The 12500-nt window shown below is 39.7% G+C and overlaps 1 protein-coding gene across 5 annotated transcripts in view; it reads left to right on the forward strand.

Moving 5' to 3' along the window:
- sulf2b (sulfatase 2b) overlaps nucleotides 1-12500 on the forward strand; it is a 69815-nt gene that overhangs the window by 52130 nt on the left and 5185 nt on the right. For 4 of the 5 annotated variants that reach the window (XM_079274088.1, XM_079274091.1, XM_079274089.1 and 1 more), the window contains exons 14-19: nucleotides 528-729; nucleotides 1419-1515; nucleotides 1641-1735; nucleotides 1816-1869; nucleotides 2177-2346; nucleotides 2565-2707. In XM_079274088.1, coding sequence (XP_079130214.1) covers nucleotides 528-729; nucleotides 1419-1515; nucleotides 1641-1735; nucleotides 1816-1869; nucleotides 2177-2346; nucleotides 2565-2707 — 761 coding nt within the window. The remainder of the gene's footprint in view (nucleotides 1-527; nucleotides 730-1418; nucleotides 1516-1640; nucleotides 1736-1815; nucleotides 1870-2176; nucleotides 2347-2564; nucleotides 2708-12500) is intronic. The other variant, XM_079274090.1, reaches the window with a different exon arrangement.

The following is a 12500-nucleotide window of genomic DNA, read 5'->3' on the forward strand; positions in this document are numbered from 1 at the left end:
TTGATATTGAGAGAGATATTGTCAATGATATTGAAAAAGTAGGAGGAAGTTATATTGCACATGAATTCATATAAATAATATTGCACAATGTTGCACACGATGTGCTTATTATTGGCAGAAGTGTCCGATGTTGACTAACAGATATCAGATGAAACTTCAACAGTTGATAACTGACATTAAGTACTTTTGGTATTACAAGCTTGTCAGAATGTTCAACAGTTTGGTTCCTTAGTGCTCCTGTTTGCTTCACTGAAGAACCAGGTGGTTGGAGTGGTTTCAGGCTCAGCTGGTGTCCTGACGTGGTGCTGCCCTCTTGTGTCCGATGTGTGAACTGCATCACCTCCCTGCTCACAGAGATACTTCAGGTCTCAGTGAGGAGGCACTTTGAACAGCCCTGCCTCCTCTCTCCTCGTTTTGTCTCAAGGAAACAAGGAAACGCTGCTTCAGAGATGAGAGGATGCTTCAGTAGTTGTTGATAAAGTCTGATTAGTGATGATATTACAGTTTTCTGCTTCTTTGTGTGTCAGAGTTCAAAGCCCTGAAGAGTTACTCCAGGAACCGGTACAGCCGCTCCGCATCCATGACGAACAGTTACCCCGGTAACCACAGCCTGGTGGACAGCAGCGCCGGGGCTCAGCCAATGAGAGACGAGTCTGAGGACGAGTTCAGCGGGATGGGAGGAGTTTCCAACGCCGTGGCCCCGCCCAACTCCCACAAAGTCACACACAGGTGAGTCGTGTTGTTCCTGTACGTCAGTCATGAAAGGTCTCAAAGAGTAAAACAATTACCTTTGTTACATGTTTGACATAAATAGTATAAAATGAAAGTAAAGGATTGTTGCTGTCTGTTCACATCATCAGCATGAATCCTATTACCTTATGACTCTGAGTATAATTAAACCTGCGTAAGATAAACATGTCGTTCGTTATTCATGATGCGTCACTTTAAATGTTGCCACCGCAAGGAATTGTGGGTCGGCATTATCTTCTTTGCTTTGGTAGAGGAGGGTCCAGTGTTTCCTATGCTGAAGGGGATAGGAAAGGAAGTATTGAAGCAGCTTTGCTCAGACAGAGGAGTCAGAGAGCTGTTCTCATGGAGGACATCTGAAACAGTGAGGAAGCTTCCTGAGGAAACAGAGCCTTTGATTGTTTACAGCGACTCAGCTGTCCTCCACGTTGCTGACGCCTCTAACCTCACCACACGTTGTGGGAGATGAACGTTGTATAATGCTGATGAACTATGAGTAATGAGAGCGATCAGCACAGATGGAGTGTGACGGCTCACACTGCTCTGCTGGATCTCAGCTGTGAGATATTAAAGAAACGCGTGTGAAAGTCTGCTCCATCATTACGAAGTCAGTGTCGGCTTCCGTGAAGTCCAGATGTTGACTGTAACAGGATGATGTTGTTTCACTGCAGATGTTCCATTCTGCCCAACGCCACCGTGAAGTGTGACACTGGACTCTATCAGACGCTGCAGGCCTGGAAGGACCACAAGCTGCACATCGACCACGAGGTACTCGCATCCATCAGCCGTCAGAACAGCTTCTCCACATGAAGAGCACCACCTCCTCCTCCTGGTGGAGCTCACGCACCCTTTAAATGTCCTGTTGGACTTCTCAAGGTTTTCTCTTCCTTCAGATTGAGACGCTGCAGACGAAGATAAAGAACCTGAGAGAGGTCAAGGGTCACCTGAAGAAGGCCCGCCCCCTGGAGTGTGACTGTAATAAATACCTGTGAGTGAGACACACACACACACACACACACAGGTGTGATACCAGAGGCCCGTCATGGTGCTAACGAGTGTGTTCTACAGGTACGAGTCCAAAGTGAAGAACAAGATGAGGTCCAGAGGAGGACACCCCTTCAGGTGAGACCTTCACTGTCCACCGGACAGAAAGACTCTCTGTGTTACTGAGCATGAGACGGACCATCAGGAACAGGACCTGGTCTGTCCCAGTCCGGGTCAGCTGGACCTGGTCTGTCCCAGTCTAGATCAGTTGCATCAGGTCTATTCCAGTCTGGGTCAGTTGGACCGGCTCAAGTTTTGGTCAGAAGGACCTGGTCTGTCCCAGTCTGGGTCAGTGTGATCCAGACTGTGTGTGTGTGTGTGTGTGTGTGTGTGTACGTGTGTGCTTTATGTCTAATGTGTGTGTTTTACATGTGTGTGTGTGCAGGAAGGGCGGGGCTCGGGACAAGAAGGCGTGGCTTCTGAAGGAGCTGAAGAGGAGGAAGAAAATGAGGAAGATTATCAAGAGGATCAGAAACAACGACACGTGTTCGATGCCCGGACTCACCTGCTTCACTCACGACAACCAGCACTGGCACACTGCCCCCTACTGGACACGTACGACACACACACGCACACACACTCACACACACACACTCACACACACACACACACACACACACACTCACTCACTCACTCACTCACACACACACACTCACACTCACACACTCTCTCTCTCTTCTACATTGCAAGACAGTTATTAATATTTATAACATATTCAACATGCATATATCAACATGCATCAAAGTGTGTGTGTGTGTGTGTGTGTGTTGCAGTGGGTTCGTTCTGCGCCTGCACCAGCGCCAACAACAACACCTACTGGTGTCTGAGGACCATCAACGAGACCCACAACTTCCTGTTCTGTGAGTTTGCCACCGGATTCCTGGAGTACTTTGACCTCAACACAGACCCATACCAGGTACACACACACACACACACACACACGCACACAAGCACTCTCTCTCTGATTGAGAGGTTAAAATAGCGATTTTCCGATCTTTTTCTTCACTGGCTAATGTTGGGTATGATAGTGTAATGTTGGGTATGATAGTGTAATGTTGGGTATGATAGTGTAATGTTGGGTATGATAGTGTAATGTTGGGTATGATAGTGTAATGTTGGGTATGATAGTGTAATGTTGGGTATGATAGTGTAATGTTGGGTATGATAGTGTAATGTTGGGTATGATAGTGTAATGTTGGGTATGATAGTGTAGTGTTGGGTATGATAGTGTAATGTTGGGTATGATAGTGTAGTGTTGGGTATGATAGTGTAATGTTGGGTATGATAGTGTAATGTTGGGTATGATAGTGTAGTGTTGGGTATGATAGTGTAATGTTGGGTATGATAGTGTAGTGTTGGGTATGATAGTGTAATGTTGGGTATGATAGTGTAATGTTGGGTATGATAGTGTATTGTTGGGTATGATAGTGTAATGTTGGGTATGATGGTGTAATGTTGGGTATGATAGTGTAGTGTTGGGTATGATAGTGTAATGTTGGGTATGATAGTGTAATGTTGGGTATGATACTGTAATGTTGGGTATGATAGTGTAATGTTGGGTATGATAGTGTAGTGTTGGGTATGATAGTGTAATGTTGGGTATGATAGTGTAATGTTGGGTATGATAGTGTAATGTTGGGTATGATAGTGTAGTGTTGGGTATGATAGTGTAATGTTGGGTATGATAGTGTAGTGTTGGGTATGATAGTGTAGTGTTGGGTATGATAGTGTAATGTTGGGTATGATAGTGTATTGTTGGGTATGATAGTGTAATGTTGGGTATGATGGTGTAATGTTGGCTATGATAGTGTAGTGTTGGGTATGATAGTGTAATGTTGGGTATGATAGTGTAATGTTGGGTATGATAGTGTAGTGTTGGGTATGATAGTGTAATGTTGGGTATGATAGTGTAATGTTGGGTATGATAGTGTAATGTTGGGTATGATAGTGTAGTGTTGGGTATGATAGTGTAATGTTGGGTATGATAGTGTATTGTTGGGTATGATAGTGTAGTGTTGGGTATGATAGTGTAATGTTGGGTATGATAGTGTATTGTTGGGTATGATAGTGTAATGTTGGGTATGATGGTGTAATGTTGGGTATGATAGTGTAGTGTTGGGTATGATAGTGTAATGTTGGGTATGATAGTGTAATGTTGGGTATGATAGTGTAGTGTTGGGTATGATAGTGTAATGTTGGGTATGATGGTGTAATGTTGGGTATGATGGTGTAATGTTGGGTATGATAGTGTAATGTTGGGTATGATGGTGTAATGTTGGGTATGATAGTGTAATGTTGGGTATGATAGTGTAGTGTTGGGTATGATAGTGTAGTGTTGGGTATGATGGTGTAATGTTGGGTATGATAGTGTAATGTTGGGTATGATAGTGTAGTGTTGGGTATGATAGTGTAATGTTGGGTATGATAGTGTAATGTTGGGTATGATGGTGTAATGTTGGGTATGATAGTGTAATGTTGGGTATGATAGTGTAATGTTGGGTATGATGGTGTAATGTTGGGTATGATAGTGTAATGTTGGGTATGATAGTGTAGTGTTGGGTATGATAGTGTAGTGTTGGGTATGATAGTGTAATGTTGGGTATGATAGTGTAATGTTGGGTATGATGGTGTAATGTTGGGTATGATAGTGTAATGTTGGGTATGATAGTGTAGTGTTGGGTATGATAGTGTAGTGTTGGGTATGATGGTGTAATGTTGGGTATGATAGTGTAATGTTGGGTATGATGGTGTAATGTTGGGTATGATAGTGTAGTGTTGGGTATGATAGTGTAATGTTGGGTATGATAGTGTAGTGTTGGGTATGATAGTGTAATGTTGGGTATGATAGTGTAATGTTGGGTATGATAGTGTAATGTTGGGTATGATAGTGTAATGTTGGGTATGATAGTGTAGTGTTGGGTATGATAGTGTAGTGTTGGGTATGATAGTGTAATGTTGGGTATGATAGTGTAATGTTGGGTATGATAGTGTAGTGTTGGGTATGATAGTGTAATGTTGGGTATGATAGTGTAATGTTGGGTATGATAGTGTAATGTTGGGTATGATAGTGTAATGTTGGGTATGATGGTGTAATGTTGGGTATGATAGTGTAATGTTGGGTATGATAGTGTAGTGTTGGGTATGATAGTGTAATGTTGGGTATGATAGTGTAATGTTGGGTATGATAGTGTAGTGTTGGGTATGATAGTGTAATGTTGGGTATGATAGTGTAATGTTGGGTATGATAGTGTAGTGTTGGGTATGATAGTGTAGTGTTGGGTATGATAGTGTAATGTTGGGTATGATACTGTATTGTTGGGTATGACGGTGTAATGTTGGGTATGATAGTGTAATGTTGGGTATGATAGTGTAGTGTTGGGTATGATAGTGTAGTGTTGGGTATGATAGTGTAATGTTGGGTATGATAGTGTAGTGTTGGGTATGATAGTGTAGTGTTGGGTATGATAGTGTAGTGTTGGGTATGATAGTGTAATGTTGGGTATGATAGTGTAATGTTGGGTATGATAGTGTAGTGTTGGGTATGATAGTGTAGTGTTGGGTATGATAGTGTAGTGTTGGGTATGATAGTGTAATGTTGGGTATGATAGTGTAATGTTGGGTATGATAGTGTAATGTTGGGTATGATAGTGTAGTGTTGGGTATGATAGTGTAGTGTTGGGTATGATAGTGTAATGTTGGGTATGATAGTGTAATGTTGGGTATGATAGTGTAGTGTTGGGTATGATAGTGTAATGTTGGGTATGATAGTGTAATGTTGGGTATGATAGTGTAGTGGTGGGTATGATAGTGTAAAGTGTAATGTTGGGTATGATAGTGTAGTGTTGGGTATGATAGTGTAGTGTTGGGTATGATAGTGTAATGTTGGGTATGATAGTGTAATGTTGGGTATGATAGTGTAGTGGTGGGTATGATAGTGTAAGTGTAATGTTGGGTATGATAGTGTAGTGTTGGGTATGATAGTGTAATGTTGGGTATGATAGTGTAATGTTGGGTATGATAGTGTAATGTTGGGTATGATAGTGTAGTGGTGGGTATGATAGTGTAAAGTGTAATGTTGGGTATGATAGTGTAGTGTTGGGTATGACGGTGTAATGTTGGGTATGATAGTGTAATGTTGGGTATGATAGTGTAGTGTTGGGTATGATAGTGTAGTGTTGGGTATGATAGTGTAATGTTGGGTATGATAGTGTAGTGTTGGGTATGATAGTGTAGTGTTGGGTATGATAGTGTAGTGTTGGGTATGATAGTGTAATGTTGGGTATGATAGTGTAATGTTGGGTATGATAGTGTAATGTTGGGTATGATAGTGTAGTGTTGGGTATGATAGTGTAGTGTTGGGTATGATAGTGTAATGTTGGGTATGATAGTGTAATGTTGGGTATGATAGTGTAATGTTGGGTATGATAGTGTAATGTTGGGTATGATAGTGTAGTGTTGGGTATGATAGTGTAGTGTTGGGTATGATAGTGTAATGTTGGGTATGATAGTGTAGTGTTGGGTATGATAGTGTAGTGTTGGGTATGATAGTGTAATGTTGGGTATGATAGTGTAATGTTGGGTATGATAGTGTAGTGTTGGGTATGATAGTGTAATGTTGGGTATGATAGTGTAATGTTGGGTATGATAGTGTAGTGGTGGGTATGATAGTGTAAAGTGTAATGTTGGGTATGACGGTGTAATGTTGGGTATGATAGTGTAATGTTGGGTATGATAGTGTAGTGTTGGGTATGATAGTGTAGTGTTGGGTATGATAGTGTAATGTTGGGTATGATAGTGTAGTGTTGGGTATGATAGTGTAGTGTTGGGTATGATAGTGTAGTGTTGGGTATGATAGTGTAATGTTGGGTATGATAGTGTAATGTTGGGTATGATAGTGTAGTGTTGGGTATGATAGTGTAGTGTTGGGTATGATAGTGTAGTGTTGGGTATGATAGTGTAATGTTGGGTATGATAGTGTAATGTTGGGTATGATAGTGTAATGTTGGGTATGATAGTGTAATGTTGGGTATGATAGTGTAGTGTTGGGTATGATAGTGTAGTGTTGGGTATGATAGTGTAATGTTGGGTATGATAGTGTAGTGTTGGGTATGATAGTGTAGTGTTGGGTATGATAGTGTAATGTTGGGTATGATAGTGTAATGTTGGGTATGATAGTGTAGTGTTGGGTATGATAGTGTAATGTTGGGTATGATAGTGTAATGTTGGGTATGATAGTGTAGTGTTGGGTATGATAGTGTAGTGTTGGGTATGATAGTGTAATGTTGGGTATGATAGTGTAATGTTGGGTATGATAGTGTAATGTTGGGTATGATAGTGTAGTGTTGGGTATGATAGTGTAATGTTGGGTATGATAGTGTTAGTGTTGGGTATGATAGTGTAATGTTGGGTATGATAGTGTAATGTTGGGTATGATAGTGTAGTGTTGGGTATGATAGTGTAATGTTGGGTATGATAGTGTAGTGTTGGGTATGATAGTGTAATGTTGGGTATGATAGTGTAATGTTGGGTATGATAGTGTAGTGTTGGGTATGATAGTGTAATGTTGGGTATGATAGTGTAATGTTGGGTATGATAGTGTAGTGTTGGGTATGATAGTGTATGTTGGGTATGATAGTGTAATGTTGGGTATGATAGTGTAGTGTTGGGTATGATAGTGTAATGTTGGGTATGATAGTGTAATGTTGGGTATGATAGTGTAATGTTGGGTATGATAGTGTAGTGTTGGGTATGATAGTGTAATGTTGGGTATGATAGTGTATTGTTGGGTATGATAGTGTAGTGTTGGGTATGATAGTGTAATGTTGGGTATGATAGTGTATTGTTGGGTATGATAGTGTAATGTTGGGTATGATGTGTAATGTTGGGTATGATAGTGTAGTGTTGGGTATGATAGTGTAATGTTGGGTATGATAGTGTAATGTTGGGTATGATAGTGTAGTGTTGGGTATGATAGTGTAATGTTGGGTATGATAGTGTAATGTTGGGTATGATAGTGTAATGTTGGGTATGATAGTGTAGTGTTGGGTATGATAGTGTAATGTTGGGTATGATAGTGTAATGTTGGGTATGATAGTGTAGTGTTGGGTATGATAGTGTAGTGTTGGGTATGATAGTGTAATGTTGGGTATGATAGTGTAATGTTGGGTATGATAGTGTAGTGTTGGGTATGATAGTGTAGTGTTGGGTATGATAGTGTAGTGTTGGGTATGATAGTGTAATGTTGGGTATGATAGTGTAGTGTTGGGTATGATAGTGTAATGTTGGGTATGATAGTGTAATGTTGGGTATGATAGTGTAGTGTTGGTATGATAGTGTAATGTTGGGTATGATAGTGTAGTGTTGGGTATGATAGTGTAATGTTGGGTATGATAGTGTAATGTTGGGTATGATAGTGTATTGTTGGGTATGATAGTGTAATGTTGGGTATGATGGTGTAATGTTGGGTATGATAGTGTAGTGTTGGGTATGATAGTGTAATGTTGGGTATGATAGTGTAATGTTGGGTATGATAGTGTAGTGTTGGGTATGATAGTGTAATGTTGGGTATGATAGTGTAATGTTGGGTATGATAGTGTAATGTTGGGTATGATAGTGTAGTGTTGGGTATGATAGTGTAATGTTGGGTATGATAGTGTAATGTTGGGTATGATAGTGTAGTGTTGGGTATGATAGTGTAATGTTGGGTATGATAGTGTATTGTTGGGTATGATAGTGTAATGTTGGGTATGATAGTGTAGTGTTGGGTATGATAGTGTAGTGTTGGGTATGATAGTGTAATGTTGGGTATGATAGTGTAATGTTGGGTATGATAGTGTAGTGTTGGGTATGATAGTGTAATGTTGGGTATGATAGTGTAATGTTGGGTATGATAGTGTAATGTTGGGTATGATAGTGTAGTGTTGGGTATGATAGTGTAATGTTGGGTATGATAGTGTAATGTTGGGTATGATAGTGTAGTGTTGGGTATGATAGTGTAGTGTTGGGTATGATAGTGTAATGTTGGGTATGATAGTGTAATGTTGGGTATGATAGTGTAGTGTTGGGTATGATAGTGTAGTGTTGGGTATGATAGTGTAGTGTTGGGTATGATAGTGTAGTGTTGGGTATGATAGTGTAATGTTGGGTATGATAGTGTAATGTTGGGTATGATAGTGTAATGTTGGGTATGATAGTGTAATGTTGGGTATGATAGTGTAATGTTGGGTATGATAGTGTAGTGTTGGGTATGATAGTGTAGTGTTGGGTATGATAGTGTAATGTTGGGTATGATAGTGTAATGTTGGGTATGATAGTGTAATGTTGGGTATGATAGTGTAGTGTTGGGTATGATAGTGTAATGTTGGGTATGATAGTGTAATGTTGGGTATGATAGTGTAGTGTTGGGTATGATGGTGTAATGTTGGGTATGATGGTGTAATGTTGGGTATGATAGTGTAATGTTGGGTATGATAGTGTAATGTTGGGTATGATAGTGTAATGTTGGGTATGATAGTGTAATGTTGGGTATGATAGTGTAATGTTGGGTATGATAGTGTAGTGTTGGGTATGATAGTGTAATGTTGGGTATGATAGTGTAATGTTGGGTATGATAGTGTAGTGTTGGGTATGATAGTGTAGTGTTGGGTATGATAGTGTAATGTTGGGTATGATAGTGTATGTTGGGTATGATGGTGTAATGTTGGGTATGATAGTGTAGTGTTGGGTATGATAGTGTAGTGTTGGGTATGATAGTGTAGTGTTGGGTATGATAGTGTAGTGTTGGGTATGATAGTGTAATGTTGGGTATGATAGTGTAATGTTGGGTATGATAGTGTAATGTTGGGTATGATGGTGTAATGTTGGGTATGATAGTGTAATGTTGGGTATGATAGTGTAATGTTGGGTATGATAGTGTAATGTTGGGTATGATAGTGTAATGTTGGGTATGATAGTGTAATGTTGGGTATGATAGTGTAGTGTTGGGTATGATAGTGTAATGTTGGGTATGATAGTGTAGTGTTGGGTATGATAGTGTAGTGTTGGGTATGATGGTGTAATGTTGGGTATGATAGTGTAATGTTGGGTATGATAGTGTAATGTTGGGTATGATAGTGTATGTTGGGTATGATAGTGTAATGTTGGGTATGATAGTGTAATGTTGGGTATGATAGTGTAATGTTGGGTATGATAGTGTAGTGTTGGGTATGATAGTGTAGTGTTGGGTATGATAGTGTAATGTTGGGTATGATAGTGTAATGTTGGGTATGATAGTGTAGTGTTGGGTATGATAGTGTAGTGTTGGGTATGATAGTGTAATGTTGGGTATGATAGTGTAATGTTGGGTATGATGTGTAATGTTGGGTATGATAGTGTAATGTTGGGTATGATAGTGTAGTGTTGGGTATGATAGTGTAGTGTTGGGTATGATAGGTGTAATGTTGGGTATGATAGTGTAATGTTGGGTATGATAGTGTAATGTTGGGTATGATAGTGTAGTGTTGGGTATGATAGTGTAATGTTGGGTATGATAGTGTAGTGTTGGGTATGATAGTGTAATGTTGGGTATGATAGTGTAATGTTGGGTATGATAGTGTAATGTTGGGTATGATAGTGTAATGTTGGGTATGATAGTGTAGTGTTGGGTATGATAGTGTAGTGTTGGGTATGATAGTGTAATGTTGGGTATGATAGTGTAATGTTGGGTATGATAGTGTAGTGTTGGGTATGATAGTGTAGTGTTGGGTATGATAGTGTAATGTTGGGTATGATAGTGTAATGTTGGGTATGATAGTGTAATGTTGGGTATGATGGTGTAATGTTGGGTATGATAGTGTAATGTTGGGTATGATAGTGTAGTGTTGGGTATGATAGTGTAATGTTGGGTATGATAGTGTAATGTTGGGTATGATAGTGTAGTGTTGGGTATGATAGTGTAATGTTGGGTATGATAGTGTAATGTTGGGTATGATAGTGTAGTGTTGGGTATGATAGTGTAGTGTTGGGTATGATAGTGTAATGTTGGGTATGATACTGTATTGTTGGGTATGACGGTGTAATGTTGGGTATGATAGTGTAATGTTGGGTATGATAGTGTAGTGTTGGGTATGATAGTGTAGTGTTGGGTATGATAGTGTAATGTTGGGTATGATAGTGTAGTGTTGGGTATGATAGTGTAGTGTTGGGTATGATAGTGTAGTGTTGGGTATGATAGTGTAATGTTGGGTATGATAGTGTAATGTTGGGTATGATAGTGTAGTGTTGGGTATGATAGTGTAGTGTTGGGTATGATAGTGTAATGTTGGGTATGATAGTGTAATGTTGGGTATGATAGTGTAATGTTGGGTATGATAGTGTAGTGTTGGGTATGATAGTGTAGTGTTGGGTATGATAGTGTAATGTTGGGTATGATAGTGTAATGTTGGGTATGATAGTGTAGTGTTGGGTATGATAGTGTAATGTTGGGTATGATAGTGTAATGTTGGGTATGATAGTGTAGTGGTGGGTATGATAGTGTAAAGTGTAATGTTGGGTATGATAGTGTAGTGTTGGGTATGATAGTGTAATGTTGGGTATGATAGTGTAATGTTGGGTATGATAGTGTAGTGTTGGGTATGATAGTGTAGTGTTGGGTATGATAGTGTAATGTTGGGTATGATAGTGTAGTGTTGGGTATGATAGTGTAGTGTTGGGTATTATAGTGTAGTGTTGGGTATGATAGTGTAATGTTGGGTATGATAGTGTAATGTTGGGTATGATAGTGTAGTGTTGGGTATGATAGTGTAGTGTTGGGTATGATAGTGTAGTGTTGGGTATGATAGTGTAATGTTGGGTATGATAGTGTAATGTTGGGTATGATAGTGTAATGTTGGGTATGATAGTGTAATGTTGGGTATGATAGTGTAGTGTTGGGTATGATAGTGTAGTGTTGGGTATGATAGTGTAATGTTGGGTATGATAGTGTAGTGTTGGGTATGATAGTGTAGTGTTGGGTATGATAGTGTAATGTTGGGTATGATAGTGTAATGTTGGGTATGATAGTGTAGTGTTGGGTATGATAGTGTAATGTTGGGTATGATAGTGTAATGTTGGGTATGATAGTGTAGTGGTGGGTATGATAGTGTAAAGTGTAATGTTGGGTATGATAGTGTAATGTTGGGTATGATAGTGTAATGTTGGGTATGATAGTGTAGTGGTGGGTATGATAGTGTAGTGTTGGGTATGATAGTGTAATGTTGGGTATGATAGTGTAGTGTTGGGTATGATAGTGTAGTGTTGGGTATGATAGTGTAGTGTTGGGTATGATAGTGTAATGTTGGGTATGATAGTGTAATGTTGGGTATGATAGTGTAGTGTTGGGTATGATAGTGTAGTGTTGGGTATGATAGTGTAGTGTTGGGTATGATAGTGTAATGTTGGGTATGATAGTGTAATGTTGGGTATGATAGTGTAATGTTGGGTATGATAGTGTAATGTTGGGTATGATAGTGTAGTGTTGGGTATGATAGTGTAGTGTTGGGTATGATAGTGTAATGTTGGGTATGATAGTGTAGTGTTGGGTATGATAGTGTAGTGTTGGGTATGATAGTGTAATGTTGGGTATGATAGTGTAATGTTGGGTATGATAGTGTAGTGTTGGGTATGATAGTGTAATGTTGGGTATGATAGTGTAATGTTGGGTATGATAGTGTAGTGGTGGGTATGATAGTGTA

Source organism: Melanostigma gelatinosum (assembly GCF_949748355.1).
Source record: "Melanostigma gelatinosum genome assembly, chromosome: 8".
In the NCBI taxonomy this organism is placed as follows: Eukaryota; Metazoa; Chordata; class Actinopteri; order Perciformes; family Zoarcidae; genus Melanostigma; species Melanostigma gelatinosum.